Source organism: Rhinatrema bivittatum, chromosome 1 (genome assembly GCF_901001135.1).
Source record: "Rhinatrema bivittatum chromosome 1, aRhiBiv1.1, whole genome shotgun sequence".
Lineage (NCBI taxonomy): Eukaryota > Metazoa > Chordata > Amphibia > Gymnophiona > Rhinatrematidae > Rhinatrema > Rhinatrema bivittatum.
Window position 1 is genome coordinate 758,900,543 of NC_042615.1, and position 25,720 is coordinate 758,926,262.

General features: G+C 43.2%; 1 protein-coding gene across 5 annotated transcripts in view; it reads left to right on the top strand.

Annotated features, from left to right (window-relative positions):
- ADAMTS12 (ADAM metallopeptidase with thrombospondin type 1 motif 12) overlaps window positions 1-25,720 on the top strand; it is a 1,111,988-nt gene that overhangs the window by 841,736 nt on the left and 244,532 nt on the right. For all 5 annotated transcript variants that reach the window (XM_029579144.1, XM_029579126.1, XM_029579135.1 and 2 more), the window contains exon 18: window positions 4,178-4,304. In XM_029579144.1, the coding sequence (XP_029435004.1) occupies window positions 4,178-4,304 (127 nt within the window). The remainder of the gene's footprint in view (window positions 1-4,177; window positions 4,305-25,720) is intronic.

Consider the following 25,720-nt stretch of genomic DNA (forward strand, 5'->3'; position numbering starts at 1 on the left):
TCGGCCTACCTTTGCTCGAGTGCCCCCAGCCAATCTTCATTCCATTGGTGCCCATGTTCCAGTACCGTAGCCAGTCCAAGGTATGACCACGCCACCTATTGTCTGCTGTCTCTGGGCTGAACCAACCTCTTTTGCTAACCAACCTCGAGGCCCACCTAAGTCCCGCCGGCCCCAGCACCCAAAGGCTCAACCCACGGGGAACGAGGGCTGGTGTAGGTGAAGTTCCAGCGGCCTCTACCTTCAGCCCACTCCACCTGCCGATGGTGGGGACCCGTAGGTCCTCACCTACAGGTTGCGTCAACCCCACCTCGGCCCAAGGGTCCACCTCCGATGCAACAGATAATTTGGCATCTTTTATTTCAATCTGCTCTTTACTTAAAGACATCTGGGCTACGTTTGCCTTTATTAGAGCGTCCCAATAGAGAGTTTCCAACTTCCCTGTTTTGTTAGTATCCTTCAAACATACCTCCCTCCAAATCATGAGCTGCTGAAAAACTGTCAGTTTTCCCTCATATTTTAGTTCAAAAGTGGCTTTATCGTCTTGTAAAAGGATCCCAAAATCTGCCCCTTAACTTGCAGTAGTTGCTGCTGGTTGATATAGCAATATCTTTTCTCAACAGATCATTCTGCCAGCAGTTGTGTCAGAGGTCTTAACAGACCCTGCTATGTAGTATGATATCAATATATTGTAGGTGTTTTAGTGTAGTGCTTCACTCCCCATTGGGAGGGGTGAAGAAATGGTATAAAACCTCTGCACCCATGTGATGCAGGTGATTTTTGAGGTGGGATTCCAGAATCTGAAATCCTGGGGAAGTCTGGAGCTATCTCTTCACATTGTGGCAACAGAGCCTCTCTCTTCAAAGAGAAGGCTCAGGAGAGTACTGAGAAGGCTTCTAGGATAGGAGTTGCTGGAAGTCCACACAGAGTGGAAAAATAAGGGGCCTGAAGAGTAACAGATCCTGAGTAGCTAAGAAGAAGGGTATTGTCTGAAAGTTGGGGAGAGTGTGCTAAGAGGTGCCAGAGGAGAGGCATTCTGCCTGGGAAAATCTATCAGAGTCAAAGTCTGATTCAGCTATCATCAGCCAAAGGCTCAAGAGAGAGAAGGAGAAAAGGAACCCTTAAAGAAAGGATTTCAGCTACTAACCAGATACTGGAGGAGGTCCAGGATGGAAGAAGTACATGTCCAGAAGAGCTTACTTGTGTTGGGAAAGGAGTATAGCGAGAAGTGCTGAAGAGACTGTATTTAATCTGTTGAATACTTTTGAATTGAGTTGCAGAACTGGTGCATCATGCTATGGGGTGCACTGATCCTGTCATCAGTTACAGGAAAGGTTTTTGTTTTGAACAGCAGCCTGGGAGTGCAGAATGATTTTCTGGTGCGACTGTACTGGTAAGCAAGAAGAACCCTTGGATGAAGAAAGTCCTATGGGCCTTGAACAAGCTCTGCTTCCATTCTCATGTGGGGATCCATGGGGCCTTGCATGGTCAGTGGCCAGCCAGTGTGCTGCCGTGCCCAGGGCTACATCCTTTCTAAATGTTAACACCTGCTTCCACCCTAGTTATGGTATAGCCCATCCTTTCAAATGCAAAATGTTGCCTAGTTCCTAACAAACCTAAAGCCCTCATCCCTGCATCATTCTCTCATCCACACACGTATACTTCATAATTCTGCCTGCACATGGAAAAAGGAAATCTTCCAAGAATGCTACCCTGGAGATTCTGGATTTCAACTTTTTACCTAAAGGTCCTCCCTCCCACATCTTCCTCTGTCCTTGGTACCCACACATATCACAACAGCTGGCTCCTCCTGCTGTCCAACATCCACCTTTGCACCAGGCAGACAAATTATGAAGTGATCCTCATGTCCATCATCCACACAGCCATCTACATTCCTAATGATCAAATCACCAACTACAACAGCCATCCTAAGCTTTCTCTCCTAGGCACAAGCCCTTGAAGACCCATCTTCAGTGTGAGAGGATACTGCATCACCTGGAGAGCAGTTCCTTTCTGCAGGATCACTTCCTGCCACATCACAGTGATGCTGTCCTTCCAGGTAAACTTGCTCTTCCAAGGCAGCACAGGAACTGTTGACCTGGAGTTGAGACTTTACTACAGTATGTCACTGATGGTCTCCTCTGTATATCGCTCTGTCTGTTTCAGTTCCTCCAGGTCTGCTACTCCAGAGACAGGACCCATTATCGGATAGCCAAGAGTTCTTTGCATCAAGGGCATCAAGTGATAGATAATCATTCATATGGCACTCAGAATGGACACGCCCCCCCCTATCTCACTACTGGACTACTGTCTGCATGGTGAGTGTTAATTAAAGGTGCTAAAGGATTAGGGATGTTTAATCTAATGTAAAGTCCTTTAAATTTATTTAGTGTATTTAATGCTAGTTTGCAGTGATCTGCAAAGGGACAACAGTTAAGGTATTGATAAGAGCTGGTATACTCTTTTGTTTTTTGAAATCCGTGATTGATTCTTGTTGTGAAAAATGTTCCTCTTGACGTTTTAATTGGAGTGTCTATAAATCAAAGGTGGGAGTTAGGATGGGCAGGATGGAAAAAATGATGCTGAAAATTAACCTAGCTTTCTTTTTAAAGCACACACTACAATTAACCTAACTTTGTTTTTAGCACACACACTGAAAATTAACCTAGGTTACTCTCTTAAATCAATCATGCACTGGATGTTTACTATGCTTACTCTTCTACATAACACAGAGAATATCAATTTACTCAACAATTTATTTATTTTTATTTTATTATTTAAGAATTTTTATATACTGCCTATACAGACATAAGTATGAACTAAGCTTTACGTCACAAACTTTGTCAGTAAATCACTACTTACTATACAAATCCTCTTCAGTCACCAGCAAAATAACCTGCTTTCAGTACAAAAAAAGTGCAAGGACAGTTTATGCAAAGAAATATCTGTCAAAAGGAAAAAGAAAACTTAAAGGACAAAGGAGAGGCTATACAGTATATCTATATATCTATATATCTTTCTAAATATATTTATATGTCTCTCTGTGAGATGGCTCCAACTTGTGTTACAAATAGGAAAATATATGCATATATATGAAAATTAAAAAAGGAAAAAATTAAATGTATTCTGCACTGATCTCTAGCTTACAATTACATACACAAGAAGCACTAACCTGCAGCAGGGATACACAACCAGTGCTGCCATAAAACCAAGAAACCAAAGCAATCAGCAGTAAGTGCAAGACAGGCGATGCTTAGTAATAACAAATGGTAATAATAACACACATTCTCCCACAGATCAACAGTACCACACACACACACACACACACACACGCACACTGATCACACACAGACTCAAAGTAAAGAAGAGCTTTGAAAATTGTATGTACTCTATGGCGTTACAGCTTGCTAATCTTGTTTTCTTTTAAGAGTAATGTTTGAAGTTACGTAGCAACACCTAGCAACAGGATTTAGGGCCCCATGATTGCACAGTTCCAGAAGGAGCCCTGAGGCATGGACCCCAATGTCAGGACTACAGTAAGTTGGGAGGGGGAAAAAAATCTCCTGTTGATTGAGAATGTAGGCTTACGGCACCAGATCCCAGCACTGATTCTAATCAACATGGAAGTTCAAAGAAAACTGCCAGATTAAAAAAAAGAAATAAATAGAAAAAGAGGAAGAAAAAGAAGACGTGGATCAATACAGGTCACTTGAATATTGAAGCCTGCAATTGAAATGCAAACAAGAAAACTGTAATTCACTGTTTAGCCAAAGGGGGAGTAGGATTATGGTAAACATTCTGGAGGAGAAGCAGGTGATCATTTTTAAAAGGATTTGCATGTGTAAAAGGAACATATATTGAAGCAATTATCAAATGTCCACTTTTGCATGTAAAGTGCATTTACACGCTTAAAACCCAGTTTTAAGTGTGAAATTCCTTTTGAAAATGACCCTCTTAAAGTATGTTTATATCTATTTTCAAATATAATCTTATATTGAATAGGCTTTGCTCTTATTTTTTTGTGTTTACAGAGAGTTGGCACAAATTGATCGTTGATCCTTCAAAGACTGCCAGTGGTTTTTATATTAAACTCATGCTTTTGTAATATCTAGCTTGTTTAATGAAAGTTTTTTTCAGGAGGAAATAATCTAAATATGAATATTTATATATTTGGCCACAGGTATAAAGCGACAAGCAGTCCGATGTGTGAAAAAGGGGAGAGGTGTGGTTAAAAACACATTTTGTGATGCAGAAACACAGCCAAGCACAAGACAAAAGAATTGTAATGAGAAGGATTGCCCACCCAGGTAATAACTTCAAGATAACAGAAAATTAATACAGTGTGTATGAATCCATTCACATGAATTTTTAAAATAATGCAGTACTTATGTATTTAAAATCTTCTATGCTGCAATTATTTGCAGTTCTAAAGGGCTCACATTGGAACATTCACAGATACAACCAATACAGACAAAATCACATACATGAAATTAAGCTTCTTCCTCCTGGTCTAGACGATAACATGCCTACAGCGGAAATTACCTACATTTTAGCCTACACACATCACATTTTTGAATGGAGAAATAGGGCCTTACTTTACATCCAGGCTAATTCAAATTAAAAACTTCACTGAACAGATATATGTGGTAGAAAGGATGGATAGAGCCATCAAAGCTTAGGAGGTAATTTTCAGAAGGATTTACCTGTGTAAAACTGGGTTTTATGTGTGTAAGTGGGCTTTTGAAAATTGTTTCTTATCCATGCATAACTTCTCTGAAAATTCACTGCATAGGGCTGAATTTTACACATAAAAATGGAATTTGGAAAAATTCTACATATATGCTACTTTATTGCTCTCTATATATGCTGCACCCTTTTTATGCACATAAATGGACTTTTGAAAATTGCTACGATATATGCTATGTTTATGCACGAACCTCTTTGAAAATTCACTCCACAGTGAATAGTAGATAGCTGTTCAATATTTAGGGGCAGTCACTGATTAGCATCACAATACCTGGTTATTCTCTTCTGGTAGATAAATGACCAGGAGCTATGTATAAGATGAGATTACAGAGTTTAGTAGACAACTCTCTGCAGATTGTTAGGAACTTGGTGGCACTAAGGCAGATGCTGAAAGTGCAGCAGAGAAAATATAATGCATTGTGGTTGCATCAGTGAATCATAAAAGACTTTCTCATGATAGGGTGAAGGAGAAGGGAGACGAAAGGGTGATGGGGTTTTGATAGGTAATCAGAAGGTGACAGATGGCATAATTTTATGGCTCATAAAATGATAGGAGACCTAGGTTGTTGTTGAGTTCTTTTTTGGCAGTCTTAAATAGGGCAATATTCAGCCACTATCTGGCCAAGCAATTTAGTTGGATTAAGTTATCTGGCTAATTTAGCTGAGATATTAAGCAGCACAGCTGCACCATTGACTATACTCGGCAATCCTATAGTTTGCCAGATAAGTTTAGTCGGCTATTAAAGGTGTGCAGGGGAAAAAACTTAATTTTCATTTTTCAGTTTATTTTCGGGAGGTTTTTTCACACAAACTTTGGTTTGTGGAACTTTTGATTTGTTTCATTCTTGTGAAAAAAAACAATCAAACATTAAAAAAAAAAAAAAAAAAAAAAGGACAAAAAAATGAAATTGAGAACTCCCAAGGCCTCCCATCCTTCCCTTCCACCCAGAAAAATGCTGGGGCCAGGATCCCCCCAGCCCCCAATTACCCAATCCAGTGGGAATCCGACGGCGAGGCCTAGGCCCAGGTCAAAGTCTTGGCGGGTCTCTGCAACTTCAGCCTCAGCCTATGCAAGGCAAACACCGCAACTTAGGCCGGAGCCCTGGACCAGGCCTGATGCTATACATCAAAAGGACGCCATTTGCTAGGCACAGCCCCAGCGGATGGCATTAGTTAAAGAAGAAGAGAACATCATCGGAGTTTCTCTGAGACCTGAGCTCCAGGCCAGGCCATATCCTTGGACCAGTGTCTGGGCTCAGGTCTAATAGACCCAGCATCCACGCTGTGTCATGGCTTCAGGTCTTGATCCAGGCTCAGGCGTAGGATGAGGCCCAGGCATTGGGACCTGACCTGGCTGTTTCCATGGATACCTGATGTATCAAGTAAGTGATTGTTCAGGGGGTCTCGTGTTTCATCCAAGGCCCCAGTGTTAGCCGAGGCATAGACTGAGACCCCAGAATCATGCTCGGGCCTAGATCGCGACCCCTGCTTTGGGCCTTGGCTTATGCCCTATTCAAGGCCCCGGCTTTGGGCCTAGGCTAAGGCACCGGCATTGCACTTGGGTGTAGGCTGCAACAAATACAATGAATAAGGTTTGTTTCATTCAGGGGCCCTCAAGTCATTTCAGGGCCCCCTAAATGAAATGAGTTGCCTTTTTTGGGGCTTTATGCACGTTCTTTTCAAACAAATGCACATCCCTACTAACTATAGGTTAGCCAAATAGCTATCCTAAACACATCCAGCTAATTAAGCCGGATAAGGCTTAAAATTGGCACTTAGCCAGCTATTACCAGATAAGTAGTTCTGTCCCAGATTGCCCCCTATCCCGCCTCTCAGTTATTTGGCTTTTTAGCTGGATAAAGAACTGGCTAAGGTGGCAACTGCTCACTGCAGCTGAATATTCAAACTATTTTGCTACTTAGTTGTTGTCAGAAGTTAACCAGCTAAGTAGCACTGAATGTAGACCTCAAAGTGTCTGATTATTTTGACTTCAAAAGTCTTGCATTTCTGGATTGTTTAAAAACGTTTTTTTGTTTATCCTGATCATAAAGTCATTGATGAAGTGGTCTGGTTCCAAAAGGTGTTCCTAACGGAGTGTCAGCCTGGTCTTCCCTGTGATGTTGGATCTTGTGTCGGTGTGAATTGATTCTTGCCTTTAATGTCTGGCCTATCTAACCAATGTAGCATTCTTAACATTTTTTTTCACATTTTCTGCATTTAATAATATATTCTGAATTAGAGGATGAGCATGAATACTGTGTACAATTCTGGTTGCCGCATCTCAAAAAAGATATAGTTGCGATGGAGAAGGTACAGAGAAGGGCAACCAAAATGATAAAGGGGATAGGACAGCTCCCCTATGAGGAAAGGCTGAAGAGGTTAGGGCTGTTCAGTTTGGAGAAAAGACAGCTGAGGGGGGATATGATAGAGGTCTTTAAGATCATGAGTGGTCTTGAACAAGTAGATGTGAATCGGTTATTCACACTTTCAGATAATAGAAGGACTAGAGGGCATTCCATGAAGTTAGCAAGAAGCACATTTAAGACTAATCAGAGAAAATTCTTTTTCACTCAATGCACAATTAAGCTGTGGAATTTGTTGCCAGAGGATGTGGTTAGTGTAGTTGGTATAGCTGGTTCAAAAAAGGTTTGGATAAGTTCTTGGAGGAGAAGTCCATTAACTGCTATTAATCGTTTACTTAGGAAATAGCCACAGCTATTAATTGCATCAGTAGCATGGGATCTTCTTGGTGTTTGGGTAATTGCCAGGTTCTTGTGGCTTGGTTTGGCCTCTGTTGGAAACAGGATGCTGGGCTTGATGGACCCTTGGTCTGACCCAGCATGGGAATTTATGTTCTTATGAATAGGCTCCCCTTATGTTAAATGCTTTTCTAATATGGGTGGTTATAGGGTCCTCTGATATGTGTTGGCATAATTTTCATTTTCTTCTTTTTGAAGTTTGATTTTAACTAATTTTTGTTTCAGATTAAGTGGGTGCCTGAAGACTAGTACCAGTGGAACAGTGCTTTATTCTCCAGGAATAGTGGTTTTAGGTCTTTTATTCCAAACACTACAATCACCTGTGGCCTAAACTCCCCACTGTTGCCATCCCACAGCAGGGTACGATACTTAATCCCAGTTCCTTCCCTTGCCCATGACCTCAAACCCTAGACTCTCTCTGCCAACCCATGGCAGCATTGGTAGGCCTGTAGTATTTAAATGCCCAGGGCCGGTGCAAGGGTATTAGGCACCCTAGGCAAACCTTACAGTCTGGTACCCCCTCCCCATACACAATTTTAAATTATGCATTTATAACATATTTTACATGAAAAATGACATTCTGAGGTAAAATTAATATACAAGTTATTGTGATAATTTCATGCACTGTTGTGATGCCAACAAGAAAACTTTGCATCTTGGAATTCATATGGCATCATACCTATTGTGATATATTTCGGCATGGTCCTCCCGTATCAACACAGTACTATTTGCCAATACTCAAAGAATAACAACCCCATCTATGAAAAAGAATACCACAAGTATTACACTAGAATCTAAAATATCAATAAACCTCCTATCAGGAAAACAGAACAGGCCAAGCTACTAGAGATCCCTACAGAGAAAGCACATGCTAAAAGAATGCTTCATCTCAGTCTTTGCATGCAGATCACAAACCCTCACCAATTACAGAATAAAGCAACATAATGTATTAATAGAAATGTACAGACAAAAACTGAACTGTAAAACGCATCACGCCAGACTCTATACAGTGTAACAATGGAAAAACAAAAATTTCACCATTCCTTGTGAAACAAATCAATAAAATCAAGATATATAAATCATTAATCATAATTATAAAATCATACAAATAAAATCATTTCAAAACAGCTGATGAATAGAATATCTAATAATTAAAGACTCGTGCAAATTTTGAAAGCTTTACCAAACACCAATAAAATATTTCAAACAGCAGACACATCACATATTACCCAACAATTAAAATGGTAGTCAATCAAGAAAAATGAATTTAAAATCCACCTTTACCTACCCTCTCCAGCAGTTCTCCTACTCCTTTCCCTTGCAGGCCACACCAGAAGCAGCAATAGCTGCTGAAGCTGTCCTCACGGTCCTCTTCCTTAGGGACCACAACCAATCTCTTCTCTCTCTCTCACTCACACACACACACACACACACACACCAGTCATACCCTCAGGACCAGTTTCTGTCTCTCACACACCAATCATCTCCCCAACCAGTTTCTCTCTCTCACACACATACAAGCACACACATACCAGTCATCTCCCTGATCAGTCTTTCTCACACATACACAGTTACACACGTCACCTCTCTGGCCAGTCTCTCTCAATCACACAATGCTCTCACTCTCTCTTACTTACACACAGGCTTTCAATTACACACATGCTCTCTCTATTTCACTTACACACAAGCTCTCAATCACACACACATGTTCAATCTCACTTACAGGCTCAATCACACATATACCCTCTCTCACAGCCAGAAGCCAGCCAAAAATATGCTTCCTCTCTCTCGCATACACACATTGACACACACAAGCACCCTCCCTGACTCACATATACACCACACACATACAGAAGCACCCTCCCTGTCTCACATACTCATTACACTCTCACAGAAGCACCTTGCTTTCAGATTTGCATGATTTTTCACTTTTACTAAAAGTGAAAGTGATGCTCCCAACTGTTAAATAAGAAAACCACATTCCTATCAGAAGGCGAAATGACATCCTTCCTTCGGGTTCTGTCCTCCCAAGGGACAGCCACCCACACCGTACAGCTTCTCTTGTTTTACGCTTTCAGGCAATAAAGCAAGTGTCTTACTTCAAACTATCAGTTGTATGATTATTCATGTGAGAGATATGGAACAGAAAGACATCCTTAGTCAGCTTCCCTTTTAAATGGGAAGATTCCAGTCTTAGTCATGTAAAAATATACATTTTCTAAAGGCTTAAAAATTTAAAAAAAGCAAAACCATGGAACTATTCTAGTCTTCATGCTTAAATTATGCTTAAAAAAAAAAAACCATCTGGCATCAGTATCCTAAATTTGTGATTTTGCTGAGATGAACATTTTAAATACTTTTTTTTTTTTTTTTTGCTTTAGTATTTGTCTCTACCCACTTTAAGTTAAAGTTTATTTTCCAGAAGAGGGATGCTAATTCAGTAATTTCATCTTTCATCCAACTTTTCAAAAGTTGCGCTACCAGCACAAACGTTGAGGTATATGTATTATCACATTTCATTTTTTTAAACTGGCAGAATTCCTTTCTCACATACACATTCATACACCCACACAGAAGCTCCATTCCTTTCTCACATACATACCACATACACACACATAGAAGCTCCATTCCTTTCTCACATAACATACACCTCACATATACCCACACAGAAACACACACACACACACACACAACCAGAAAGAAGATCGGCGCAGCCGGAGACTTCGCCACGTGATCAGCTAGACTGGCCCACTGGGGGAAGCCAGATCCCCCGATAGGCCAATTCGCCCCTGGCACCGGTGGCCTTCAGCCCCTACCATGTGATAGGGGCTACCGGTGCCATTGGTTGGCCCCTGTCACATGGTAAGGGCTAAAGGTCACCGGAGCCATTTTGGTTAGTGGCAGCTGAGGCCCCGGGAGTGGCAGATCGCTCCCAGGCCCTCAGCTGGACCACCAGGGGGGTGTCGGGAGGGTGGCACTGGGAGGGGAGAGGCAGGGCAAGTCGGGGGCTGGCAAAATTTTGAAAGGGCACTTTTTGCCCTTTCAAAATTCTGCCACCTGCAACGGCGCCCCCTAAGTCTCGGCACCCTAGGCACAGGCCTAGCTTGCCTAGTGGTTCCTCTGGCCCTGCATATGCCGTAGCTCTACAACTAGGCTCTCAATTCTTTTCTGGGTCATGATACCTGCCATAGGTCCTCAATATTGCCATCCTTACCATCCTGCTCTTCCTCTCCTCTCAACCCATAGATCAGTAATGACAACATTACATGTTTCTATACACTGGCAATGATTCTAAGACCCAAACTGATGACAAAGGGAAGCCATTAGAGAGCAAGGAGTTCTCGGTTTCTGATAATCAAAGACCACCTTTGAAGAGGTAATTCCTTTCCCAGCATTGTCACAAACACCACTTTATCCACTGGTCCCTAAATCCCTTTCCCATAGGAGTATCTAGTTTGTCTACCCCAGGCCACTGGGGTCACCCGCCCCCCCCCCCTCCCACCGGCATTGTTGGTGCCCGTCCTAAACTGGCTCTGCCACAAAACTTGCAAACTTGCTCTCATGAGTTTTCCAAGGCTGCACACCCCAGACCTCCAGGGCTGTAGCTTCTACTAATGCAGCTGTGCCCAATCAGGCCCAGCTTAATGTACGGTTACACAGACTTACTTTCCCCGTTTTTACGCAGGCCACTCTCCCAACATCACCCTGAACGTCCCAACAGGGCTCCAAGCACTTCTCTCCCCACAAGCTCTGAACTTTGTCAGCATTCCTGTGTATTAGCCGCAGGGTGAAAGGAAACGATGGCAGTTGGCTCCACCCACAAATCTCTTGTAAAAACTTCCGTCAGTGTCCCACCTTCAAACCGGCCCCACAGTCTTACAAGCCCTGGCATGGTTTTTCTGCTATGGCTGGGCCTACGACATACTGCAAGGAAGTGAGGGGGTGGAGGGGGGGTACCTAGTGCATGGCCCCCATATTATTAGGGTTGCCAACTCAACCAGCCAGACATGTGCATTAATTAGAGGATGTGCGAATATGTTGGGCTCGTGTGCGCCGAGCGGATTTTAAAAGCAGCTGAGATATACAAGAATCTCCTGGAGTGCGTACGTCTCAGAAGTTTTATTTTGGGGCATGAAAATGAGATGGGTGCATTAAATACTTACGTGATCTGGGTCGCGCCGAGGCCCCCTGCCGAGAAAGTTTACTTCTGCTACCCGTGTAAGTTAATAAATAAAGAAAAATAGGCAAATCTGCAGAGTTTTAAGGGTCGGGGCTAACTGCGGGGGAGTGAAGGCTATTAAACTAGGGGAGTTTGGAGGGGCTATCTCTTAAATGGACGACCTGGGGATGAACTGGCAAAACTGGGAATTGTGTCGGCGCATGCCCATTTTAAAATCCCCAGATTTGTGCGGTAGAAGTGGCATTTACGCATAAATGTGTACACCCAATTAAAATTTGGTGCACATGTGCACACAGCCAGGCTATTTTATAACATGTGCGTGTATGTATGCACGTGTTATCAAATGGCTGCATCCCTGGGTGCGGGCCAGTGTCTGCTTGCAAATGTGCATTGATTTGAAACTTACCATCATAGAAGTGTAAGGGAATCAGTAGGAAAATAAGAAATACAACTCTGTATGTGCAAGAGGGCAAAACCAGGACTAGATCTGCCTGTTTGGTTGGCCTGGGGTAAATTGGCAACCCTATATTTTATAGGTGGGGCTGTACACTTCGGTACGGCCCTTTTGTATTTATGATGATTGGAATATTAATCCTTTACAAATGTACCTGTATCTTGAATTATATTTGGAAACCACTATTGAAGGATTTATCTTCCTTTTTTTTTTTTTCTTTTTTTGTGAAAATCTATTAGAGTGGTAGCCAACTCCGGTCCTCAAAAACCAGAAATAAACATACATGAGATATAGAGGTCTTTAAGATCTTTAAGATCATGAGAGGTCTTGAATGAGTAGATGTGACTCGGTTATTTACACTTTCGAATAATAGAAGGACTAGGGGGCATTCCATGAAGTTAGCGAGTAGCACATTTAAGACTAATCGGAGAAAGTTCTTTTTCACTCAACGCACAATAAAGCTCTTGAATTTGTTGCCAGAGGATGTGGTTAGTGCAGTTAGTGTAGCTGGGTTCAAAAAAGGTTTGGATAAGTTCTTGGAGGAGAAGTCCATTAATGGCTATTAATCAATTATACTTAGGGAATAGCCACTGCTATTAATTGCATCAGTAGCATGGGATCTTCTTGGTGTTTGGGTAATTGCCAGGTTCTTGTGGCCTGGTTTTGGCCTCTGTTGGAAACAGGATGCTGAGCTTGATGGGGCCTTGGTCGGACCCAGCATGGCAATTTCTTATGTTCTTATGTTCTTATGCATACAATGGAGAAAATGCATGCAAATCAATCTTATGCATATCCATTTTGTATATCCTTCAAACCAGATCTGTTTTTAGCTTTGGGAGCTACAGTTGTCCTACCCTGATCTTGTAAATAAACATCACTGGTATGGCGGTCTGCGGTTTCTGCCCAGTTTCGTGTACAATCAGCAGGGCAGTGGGCAGAAATGTACAACCTTAACATTCTATCTAATTAGGTCAAATATAAACAATATTATTTTTGCTATTGTAAGCCCATTCTGGGAAGCGGACTGCTCTTATTTACTGTATAGCTCTTTGGGGCAGGGGCAGGTGTCCCTGCCCCAATGACTAGCTCTTCTCACAGACTCCTTCCCCACTGGGTAGATCCTTTTTATGGAGGAAAGAGATAACTGTCAGGGCCCAAGTGCTAGCGGTGACTTTCTCTCTTTGTGTTGTCCCTGGGAGAGGGGTCTCTCTTCCTCTGTTCCTTGGGCTGAGTCCCCAGGAAGAGGGATACGTGTACTCACCGTGTGCTGTGTGTTCAAATAACCACTCTGGAACCACTTTGTTAGTGTCCAAAATTAAACTTTTTACTGTTCAAACACCAATGATTAATGGCACAATAAATTAAACTATAGCACCACAGAATTCTTTTGTTTTTTCTCTTACAGCCTTTCCCTCTGTCTATGCAGGACTCACATACCAGGGCCAGGGAAACATCCACCCTCCAGAACTTGATTAAGTTGAGTTTCCAGGGTTTCCTTAAGCTGGTTGAAAACTCCTCCCAATCTGGCAAAAACAGTAAATAGTCTATGGCACAGAGAGTAAATCTTCTCTCTTTCTCCTCAGGGTGTGAAAACACAGGATGGGTGTCCTAAATGTTTAAAGGTTTCCCTTACTCACAGTTAGCAAATCTTCTGGATCTCTTTGGTTCTTACATAGTCTCTTTGTCTCTTCTTTCTGGATCTCTGATAGAAGGGTTCCCCTTGAAGCAAGTAGCTCTCTCTGCTTCAAACAGGAAGGGGGGCAGATAAAATTTCCTCCTGGATCTTGAATACAAAGTCCTTTTCCCTTCATCGGAAACAATGCAGTTCTGCCTTGCAGCAGGTCACTGACACCTCCATCCTCATTAAGGGGAAAGAGGGCAGATCTTCCCAGCCTGCATAACCCCAGATATAGAGTTCCTCGTTCCCTGGGCCCAAGGCTTCTTAAAATCATAAACCCCCAAAATATACTCATAGGGAAAATCCTAACCAGTCAGGACGTGAACTGGATAAGGAAAACCCTCCTGACCCTGGTCAGTATTTCCAGGCAGGGTTTGCCTGGCTTCTCTGACTGGGCCTGAAAAACAACTCAGAAAAAACTCTTCACTACCAGCTAAGTCTCAGCAAACCATAAGGAACTACCTCCTGAACTGTTTCAGGGGGTCGGCCATTCCAGACCCTCAAGGGGCTGATGCAATATTATTCACGGAAAGCGGGCGCTGACTTTTCAGCTCCCGCTTTCTTAACGCACACATGGCGCCCGCAAGGGGGGCGCCTTGCAATGCGCAAATTAGGGGGTCGCGCTGGTCAAGAACACCGATGCCGATAATCTCGGTGTCGGTTTTCATAACTGCAGTCAGCCGGTTATGAAAACCGATGCCGAGTTTATCGGCGTCGGTTTTCATTACTGCAGGCGGTCGGTTATGAAAAGCGAAGCCGAGCATATCGGCGTCAGTCTTCAAAGTGGCTGGCAGAGATTTTTTTGTCTTTTTTTTTTTACTTTTAAAGTACAGAAAAGCAGTTTTTTCTGCTTTTCTGTACTTTTTTTTCAGTGCGCTCAGCTATTAATGCCTACTCCAGGCAGGCGTTAATATCTGAGCGATAAATGTGCGTCTGAGATGCACATTTATTTTTTTGCATTTGGAGTGAATGAGTAATAGCCTCATTCACGTGCATTTGCATGTGATGAGTGCTAACTCATTCACTCCATGTCGGACGCTCGTTAAATAAGCACTAATTCCTCTATTGCATTAGGGGGTGGATTAGCGCCTATTTAACCCGCGTCCGACAGTGGATTAAACAGTGCGCTCGACTGAATGCACTGTATTGCATCTGTCCCAAAGGGAGGGTCTTCATTTAAATGGATCCTCCTCACATGCACTAACCTGATCTTCACTAGCTGAAGATCTGGCCAGACCTTAATAGTAATAGACTGGCTGTCGGTTACACTACGTAAAATATTATAATTTGTACCTTCTAAATCATTCTACATATTAGTACATGTGTAAAGAATTAGGAACAGAGTCTCAGTGTTTTCGATTATAGCTACCCTTTTATTGGTATTTAAGTAGATCTATCTTGGTTATGCATTCTCCACTGTTAATTTGATATCAAACAAATGCAGATTGCTGCTTCAGAGATAGCAGAATTAATACTGGTGGGGGACAGTGGCGCATTATATTATCATTTTTCATTAACACTGCTGAAATTGCTAGGACAGGTAACTCAATAAGATGGGTCAGCGGTTAACATGGATTAAAGGACTTATTGAATGACATTTAATATATTCACTAGCGCATTTAGTGCTTCCGAAGAAAATGTCAAAGGTAGGCCATATCAGTTCACTTCCACAAAAAAACATATCAAATACAGAACATGATAATTAGATACACATTATTTTAGTTCTCATCAGAAGGCAAAGTATAATTCTCCATTTATAAGACACATCAGGATTTTGTGTGGTTTTCTGCAAAACAATTGATTTACAGCTGAGTAATTTTTCATCAGAAGTGATAGTGTTATTTTACAGAACATACTTTTTATGATCTTCAGTTTAATTTTATTTTTCTATGCATCTGGAAGTAATATACCAGCAACTCATAAATGAAACATTTATATCCTCCCCCTCCCCCCCACCGTTCTCCTAAACAGCAGAGATTACAGGCATCCACCACCACACCGCCCATGCCCCGCCCCTTTTTCGAGGAAAAAACTTTTGTATGCGTACCAGGGGATTACATGTGTACATGGGTGCCTTTTAAAATCTGCGCAGCGCACACCGGCCCGACTTCTGTGCATATCTCACAGCTTTGGCACATGCTGGGCTTTTAAAATTCATCCCATAATTTTTTTGAAAGAGATCCACCTGTAATAAATGTGGCACTACTGGCCATTGGATGGCAGTTTGGTGTCAAGAGCTTATTAAAAGAATGTAGCCCATGTGCAAAAGGTAGGACTATCCAGCCTGTAGAGTTCAACTGCAGTGCAAGTAGGTGTAGGTGAAATGCAAGTGACAAGGGGATCCAGTCCAATAGAGGGAGGTATCAGTGAGATTATAAAAGATAGTGTTCCACAAGGATTAGAGGAAAAAGTCTCTGTATGAGGGATTCTCCAGAGGGTCTGAGATGGAGAAGAGTGGGCAGGCGCTAACCATTGTGGTGCCACGAGTTCTGAGAAGAGTTGAGTGAATTTGAGAAGCTGAGGGGAGTTGGGGTGCTTTGACAAGTTCTCAATGAGTTGAGTCATGGGTGGTTCTATAATGAGGCAGGGTGAGGCGGCTGCCTCAGGCGGCAAGATTTTGAGGCGGCAGAATTGCCCCCTGAAACTTTCCTGCCACAGCCACCTCACCCTTCATTCAGGCAAACTCTGGCGGCAGGAAAACTTGCAGTGCTGGTGGTATGGGGCAGCAACATGCTGGCAGGGCTTCCACTCCCTGCCAGCAAAAGAAAGGTCCCATGGCGGCATGGAACTGAGATATACTGTCAGGGGTCCCACTCCTTACCATCAAAAGGAAGGTCCCGGAGGCGCGGAACTGAGATGTGCTGGCAAGATTCCCACACCCCGCCAGCAAAATCATGATCCAGCGGTTGAAGAAGAGTCACTGCGGTGCCTTCAGCGTTTCCTCTGCAGTCGGCAGCAGAAAAGGACCTGCAGTGCCGCAGTGTTTTCCCCACAGCCAGCTGTAGAAAATGGCCTGTGGTGCTGTCGTTTTCCATGCAGCCGGCAGCAGAAAAGGGCTTATGCTGCTGTCAACATTTTCCCACAGCTGGCGGCAGAAGAGGCTCTGTTGTGCAGTGAAAAAAAAAGGTCCAAAATGTGTGTGTGAAAGAGACTGGCCCTATGAGAGTGAGTGCCTTTATGTGAGAGAGATTTTGTGAGTGTATATGAGAGGGTGTGTTTGTATATGAGGCAATGGGTGTGTGTGTATGCATATGAGAGGGTTGGGGTGTATATGTGCGTATGTGTATAGGAAAGGGAGGGTGTGTGTCTTTATGAGAGGGTGAGAGAGTCTCTATGAGAGGGTGTGTTTTTATGTATGAGAGGGGATGTGTGTGTATGTATGAGAGGGTATGTGGAGTGAGTGTGTGTGTATGAGTGGGTTCGTGTGTGTATGAAAGGGAGGGTGGGTGTGAATGGGTCTCTGTATGAGAACGTGTATCTGTGGGTATATATGTGTGTGTGCATGAGAGGGAATGTGAGTGTGTATATATATGAGAGGGTGTATGTGTGTATGTATGAGAAGAAGGGTGTATATATGTATGAAAGGGTGTGTGTGTTTGAGAGGGTGAGTGGGTAACAGTGTGTGTCTGTATGGGTGGGTGAAGGGGTGTCTGTGGGTAAGGGTGGGTGTGTGTGTGGGTAAGGGTGGTGTGTGTGTATATGAGAGGGTATGTGTGTGTGTGTGTGTATGTATGTGTATATATGAGAGGATGTTTGTGTGTATGTGTGTGTATGAGAGGGTGTGTGTGTATGTGTATATATATGAGAGGATGTTTGTGTGTGTGTGTGTGTATGAGAGGGTGTGTATGTATGTGTGTGTATGAGAGAGTGTGTGTGTATGTGTATGTGTATATATGAGAGGATGTTTGTGTGTGTATGTGTGTATGAGTGGGTGGTGTGTGGGTAAGGGTGGGTGTGTGTGTATGAAAGGATGGGTGTGTATGAGAGGGTGGGTGGGTAACAGTTTGTGTCTGTATGGGTGGGTAGGTGAAAGGGTGTCTGTGGGTAAGGGTGGGTGTGTGAATGAGTGGGTGGTGTGTGGGTAAGGGTGGTGTGTGTGTATGAGAGGGTGTGTGTGTGTGTGTGTGTGTGTGTGTGTTGTGTGTGTGTATGTATGTGTGTGTATGAGAGGGTGTATGTATGTGTATATATGAGAGGATGTTTGTGTGTGTATGTGTGTATGGGAGGGTAGGTGTGTATGTGTATATATAAGAGGCCACCCTACCCCCAGTAAACATTTCTCCAGTGTCCAAAGACTGAGAACAACAAAATAACAGGCCCAAAAAGTGAGTGGTTAGAGCCGTAGGCTGCAAACAAGGGAAGCCAGGGTTCAAATCCTACTGCCACTCCTAGTGACCTTGGGAAAGTCACGTCACCCTCTATTGCCTCTCCATTGCCCTGGTCCTCTTGATAATTTCACCTGCACCGTGCCATGGGGGAGGTGGCACTTTTCATCCTTTGCCTCAGGCAGCAGATTGCCTTGATCCACCCCTGAGTTGAGTTCCTTGAGAAGTGCAGACAAGGAGTTTAAGGGTACCAAAGGCTGGAGAAAAGGAAGAAACTTGAGTCTAAAGCACAAGAGGGAAGCTGAAGAGGAGTCTGGCAAAATGCAAGGGAGAATGGGGCCTGGGTGGATTTCTAGTGAGAAGCTGGGGAACTGCATCTGCCTACAAAAGGGGGTGAGTTACCTGGGTGCCATTTTGTGTGTGATTTGATGTAACTGGACTGTGAGAAGAGAATTTGATATAGAGCCTTTGTGTAAAGAGAAATTGGTACAGAGACTGTGTTTTATTTGGGACAGTAGAGGACCCAGGAGAATAAAGAAAAGTAGTAGTGGTTAAATTTGTGAGTTGTTAGAGAGTGGGCTGTGATTTTTGTGATTTGACCACTATTTTTCTGATCTGGCTACTGAAAATGGTCTGAAAATTGCACCTGATATGTCTGTTGCTGAACTGCTTGAAACCTACCCAGTCGGGTTTTCAGGATGTTCACAATGAATATTCCTGAAATGTACCTTATGCATATTCATTGTGGATATCCTGAAAACCTGACTGACAAGGTGCTCTGAGGACTGGGATGAGAACCACTGCTCTAACTGATTCTTTATGCAGAGTGATGGATCGTGCAGCATCTATTCTTTTAGTTCCATGCTTGTTCCACACAGTGTCTCATAAAATTTTCATCACTCAGCTGCAATCCTCAGTAATTGGAGCATCAGTATTAAATTGGTTTCTATCTTACCTTACCCAGAGAGCTCAACAGGTCAAACAAAAAGAACAATGCTCAGGGAATATTATGAGTTCCGCAGTGCCACTGGGATTAGCATTGATTTCTAATCTATTTAACATTTATTTATAATACGTATTGGGTTTTATCATTGTTAGAGGTTGGCTACAACCTGTGTGTGTGAATGATATTCAGTTCTTTTTACCCTGCAGTGATGGTGGAAGTGTATACCTTTGCAAAAACAAAAAAATGCTTTAATATCATTTCTTTATATTCTGCTTTTTGGCACTTCTAGAGGCAGGCCAAAAGTATATATGTACAATATTTTTAAAAAGTTATACAATTGTGCAATGACCTCCCCCGTCCCCTACACAAACCTCTCCCTTTCTCACTATAGTTCATCTCCACTACTCCAAATATCCCTGAACCAAAATACTTCCTTACCCTCTCAGTAGTAGCTCCCCACCCTGCCAACCCTCTCCCCCTTACAGAGCACCTAGACCCAGGTAGTTTAGGATACTATAGTGAAAAAGGGAGTGGAATTGGTTGGGGGGGGGGGGGGAAGGATATTGCTGCATGATTGTATAACATTTTGAAGAATACTTTTACTTTTGGGCTGCCTCTAGAGGCAGCGAGGGGATGGGCAGTGGTCTTACCTAGACCCCCAGGAAGATGTTTTGCATATTGGAAGGGGGGAGGCCTTAGGGCCACATGGCCCTTTAAGAAAAAGCCCTTTGGCATTGGGAATGCAAGTTAGCATCCCGATACCTCCGGGGAATAGTTAAGTACAAATGCTGTCATAAGGTGTAGCTAACTTTTCAGGAAATAATGTGGCTTTGGAAAGCCGCATTATTTTATTTGCATACTATTATTTATGAATGAGCTGCCTTGCATGCATTTGAAAAATGTATGCGTACAAATACATACAAAACATGTAATCTAAATAGGGGGCATTTCTTCGGGCAAATATAATGTGATATCACAAAAATCATGATTATATTGCCCAATAAACAGTGTTTTCCGTGAGATAAACGCTGTTTATCATGTTATACCCTTATCGCAGCTTAGTAAATATTCTCCTAATTTTGTTCTTTGTTTGCTCATTTGGAAGGAGTTTTTTAAATATTCTTTTTTTCATATTTTCATTTCATTTGCTTTCCTCATCTAGCCTCATCATCTCTCGTTCCTTTCCTCTCCAACCCCTACCTCCATCCTTGACCACTTAATACTCATCAATAGCCTTTGTGCCCAGTCGGACTATCTGAAGTGATAGACAATAAAACATGCATAATAAAATACATCATCATACATTTCATGTTTTTCTCTCCCTGACTCCCTCCACAGAAGCTCCCTCCCATCACTGCCGCTCCTGGTGGCACTTTAACCCCTATAGCCATGAACAGAGTAAATATTAGAGATGTGCTTCGGGTAAAAATTTCATGTCAGGCTTCGTTTCGGGCCCCCCCCCCCCCCCTGCAGGAATTTAGTTTTTTCCCGTGGTCCGGGTTTTTTTTTTCTTTTCAGGGGCCCCGTTTTCGGGGTTAACGCGCACTATCGGGAGTAAACGTGCACTAACTCAAAAATGAATTTTTTCTGAAATTTCGGAAAAAATCAATAATTTTTCGGTTCTCCCAAACCATTCCGAGTTAGGCAATTTCATTGACATTGCCTAATTCGGGAAAAACGATTGCACATCCCTAGTAAATATATTCATGGTTCAGGATACTGAAGGAGAATAAAAGACGTGGATGAATATTGGGTGAATAGGTGTTTGCATGTCTGTAGCCGGAGAGGAGAGTGTAAATGGAGCACCTGTAGTGGTCCCTCCTTCAAGGCCGGGCTTCAAATATTTTTCAAGCTGTGCTGAATATGTGTGATAGGAAATTTGGCAAACACACTGTGGTGTATAAATATGTGGCATTGTAGTTCCAGCACATTTTCATTGCCGTTAGCAGTATAAAATTAGCCTTTAGGACTCCCTATTTTATAGGTTATATATTTTTATGCCTATTATCTGGTGGATATCAGTTTATGATAATTGCTATCAGCAGAACCTGATGTTTCTTGTTATTTGGCAAGAACGGAGCCCTTTGAGTTTAGCTGGAATAGCGAAAGAGAATTAAAAAACAATACATAACATTCCTCATTTAATTTTATTCATGATGGAGTGAATTTGCAAAGAAATTAGTCATGTAAAAGTTACAATTTTCAAGGATCCAAGAACTTTAACAGTTTGAGTGTCTGGACTGGCCCGATTAAGTTTACCTTTTGGGAATATGCCTCACTCCATGTACATCAGGTGCATAGTCACATGGGCCTGCAAAGACACAGATGACATCACAACCTGAGCTGTATCTGGGATAGTGTTCACACTGGAGTGCTCACCTAGCAGCCTTTCACTTTCAGCGTTTTGGAACGCACGTGTCAAAGATTGTAGCAATCCCAAACTTCTCACAGCTCATTGCAAACTAGCATATTTATTTGGTATTGCATACCATCATAAACCTACTTCGATTAATTTGTGCAATGTAAAAAACTTGTTTACTTTATTTTGTTCAATGTAAAAACTCCTGTTTTATTCTTATTCTGTTCTATGTAAACCACTAAATGTAGCGACAGTTACTGTTCCTTGTGAACCGGGGAGATATGTATATTATACAGGAACCTCCGGTATATAAATCATTTAAATAAATAAATAAATAAACATCTGGGCCCTGCTACACCTAGCTAAGCAAACTGTCAATTCTTATGTACAGATGGTGAGGGCCTTGGCTCTTGGGCTTTCACGATGGTTACGTTAACTGCGTGGGGAGGTTAGACAAGGATGCTGGTATGACTCTCTGAAGGCTGGATTGGGAATAGGATGTTGTCCTGCCTTCATTTGTAGTTGAAAATCACCTCCAAAATTTATAGCTCAGAGTATATTTAGGGATGACTACAATAGCACCCACATGTCACCTAAGAAAAGTTTCACCTCATTGAACCCAAGGCAAAGCTGTGTTAGAAACTAATAACCTAGCCTGACATGTCACAGGTAGCCATTGGAAAATATAGTAATGTCAGGGCACGCAAAACCCTTGGCCTGTCCAGCTCACGGCTACTCATGTTGTCCTACTTTATGTAGGTACATTGAAAATAGGCAGAGTAGTTTGTATGTTCCAATTGGTAGTAGCAGTTACAGCCCTTATCCTATCTATGGCCACCCTTAAAGCACCTAGGCTGAGGACTGCCGGGGAGACTAACTTGCAAAATGGTTATTTTCCAAGCAGAGTGGCCACCTTTCAGTTCTTTTTCCACATGGCTGCCCTGACTTGTGGCCAACATAGCAGAGTAGCTGTCATATAGTATGTGTCTCGTGTTGGAGCATTTTGAACATTGGGGATATGGAGACGACAGCAGGTGTGCTGACAGACTCTCACTCCTCAACTCTGTGCATAGCATTAAGGTTACAGAAGGTGTTGTCAGGTGATGACCTCCTGAGCCAACAACCAGCCTCTATCTAAAGCCTGGCACTGTGCTATATGTCTAGGTCAACTGCTACCAAAGGTATCATGTGGCAGGCATGATGGCTTGATCACTTTCATGCTGTAATGTCGAAAGACAAGCATTTAGGCCCACCTGAGGGCTGGAGGGACTCATGTCTGCAACTCAGACATGGTAATTATCATATATGCTTCTGACAGATGTCTGTCATGCTGCCATGTGTAGAAACCTTTCGGTGACAAATAATGATTCTTACAATCTCACTAGCAGGTAGGGAACCAGCTTGGCACAGACATCAATGATGGGTGACGAACAGTCCAGGTACATCTCCATTGGGGGTGGGTAGGTAAACAAAGGGCAAGAGGTAGTATGTACAAAACAATGTCAGAACAGATATGTGGGTCTATGTGCGTCTGGATGATTGACAAGGTATGTTAGCCTCTTGTCTATATCTGTGTCTGGGAGTGATGTAGAGCTCATTGTTCCCTTCTTTACCACAAAAAGGCATACTCCAGAGCATGCACTGTGTGTGCATATTTACCACACACTGGATTTTCATACAAGCAATGCAGTCTTTATGATGGATGCCTCAGAAAAGTGAATGTGTAGGATGTGGAGAACATGGCCTCATGGTTTGTAACCTAATATTACACCTTGGCCTGACACTGTTGATTCATTGAATCTACAAGGGGGGATGTTAACATTACCTGCATCTGAGCTCAGATATGCTGTGGCACTTTGCTGGGTGAGTAAATATCTGCCGTAGTATATACCCCACCCCCGCCCCTGGCACCTGAGGCTTTCCTACTCAGTACGTGTAGTTTGCCTATTTGAGCTGGCGTTTTGGGGTGTGCCTGTTTGGAAGAGCTTCAGCTGCCAGAGAGGTTGTGTTGTTTTGGGGAGAAGTGAGATGATATCCACGGATTTAGAGGATGCTAGGATGGAGGGAAGAGGGAGGGCCAGGGGCACCCTTATGCCAGCTACTTTCTGGTACTACAGATAAATGTGTTGGGGGGAGGGCTCTGTGCCAGCATCTTACTGATAGCTGGAGGTAGGGGCTGACAGGAGGCCAGTCAGCACCACTATTAGAGGTTCTCCTTTTTGAGACAGAGGACTACTTAACCACTTATCTGGAGAACCAATTCTGGTAAGTAGACACTGAGAATGCCAAACAAGGCCCCCTCTCTTGCGGCTTACTCTGCCATATGTACATGCTGGCAGATTAGGACTACAAAATAGCTGCCCTATGTAACAGCATAAGTTATGGGTGCATAGAATAGGGGGCACTTTTCTAAAGGTGAATATAGGGGCCAGGTTGTGCTACTAACTGGAGCCACATCACTTGCACACTATACTGCCTGATGATTATGCACCTCTGTGTACTTGCAGCCTGCTCTAACAGCTTGTCAGCTGCTGTGTGACAGGAGGAGTCAGGGAATCTGTAGGAGAGATAATCCCCACAACTCAAGAGCAGTCAGCACTGAGGCCTGCTGTTGCTTGAGACCAGGCAGACTTCAACAGACTGGCTGTCACCCCTAAACTGGCCTGGGTTGTGGATCTGTATATATTATTTATTTATTTATTTATTTATTTATAGATTTTTTTTTTTTATCCCGGTGTTCCTGTATGAAATACAGATCACATCGATTTACATTGAAACAGAACATAAATTTCGCCTAGAGGCATTACATAGAACAAGGTTACGGAACTTGGAACAGGGTAAACTAGTTCAAAATTAACATTGTAAATTTAAACATATTGGCTAACAAGTCTCATTGAGCATCAAAAACATAAAAGCAAAACAGTAAATGTCACATGAGTCCTGTACCAAGAGATTAGAAACAGAGTCGAGTAGTAGTATAGAACCTGGGGTATGCGATGGTGAGGAACTCTTGCTGGCTGTAGGGGAAAAAAATGCTTATGGTCCTGGAAAAGCTTGTTTAAAGAGCTTTAAAGTTTAAATATATCTGTTATCTAAGGATGACCTATGTGTGAGAGCGCTGCACGGAAGCAGCAACAGGATGAAATAACACACTAGCATGGAGGCAGGAGCCCCAGGAGATGACACAGCGGGGTGGAGGCAGCAGCAGGATGAGAAGAGAGGAAAACCAGGGTCAGGACCAGGAGATGAGACATGATGAGAAAAGACACCAATAGTAGACCACATTAAGGAGGCAGAACATAGAGGAGAGCATAGGAAGCAATCGGGGGATGACACCTGATGACAGTAGACCATCTCCATCAGCAATCTGGCACAAGAACTCTGTAGTGAGGTCAGGCCCAGAAGTCTTCTTCCATCTAGCCAGCACAGGAACTCTGTAATGAGGACAGGCCCAGCAATATTCTTTCATCTAGCCAGCACAGGAACTCTGTAATGAGGACAGGCCCAGCAATATTCTTTCATCTAGCCAGCACAGAAAATGTAGTGAGGATAGGCTCAGCAGTCTTCTATTATCTAGCTGGCACAGGAACTCAGTAATGAGGATGGGCCCAGCAGTCTTCTTCCATCTAGCCAGCACAAGAACTCTGTTGTATCTGCCTGGCTTGTATTGACAAATCATCTTGGATTGAAAATTGTTATCCTTTAAAAGATTAACTACTTGGTGGGGGTGGGGGGGGGGGGGGGTGTCCTCATGGCTCTTTCCTCGCCTGGGCTTTTGGCTGGTTGGGGGATGGCATATTTTGGGAGGGCCTAACCCTGGGTCGTCCCAATATACGGAACGACTACATGGCATCGATTCCTGAGAGGATAGGGCTGGCACTGGTGGAGGCTTTAGCAATCTTTTAGTTAGTAGGGTGACAGCAGATGTGAGGTTGTTGATAGAGGTGGCAATGGTGGTAAGGCTCAGTGTCATAGCAGCTGAGTATGCCTGAAAGGCATCGGTGGGCCTGTTGTGAGCCCTCCTGAGATGCACCAACTCTGCCCGTATATGGTGCAGTTGGAAGCCCTGCCTCTCCTCAATGCGGTCAATGGTTTTGTGGACATGCTGTTCCTCTGCTGCTGCAGGTGCTGCTGGTGGAGGCTGAGGCACTGTCTGTGGGATCAACACTGGCATGTCTGGGCTAGTGGCCTGATCAAACCGATTGTCTGTAGGATCTGGCTGGGGGAATGGCATGCTGGAACGAGGAACTGGCCAGCTTGGTCTCATGGAATGAGT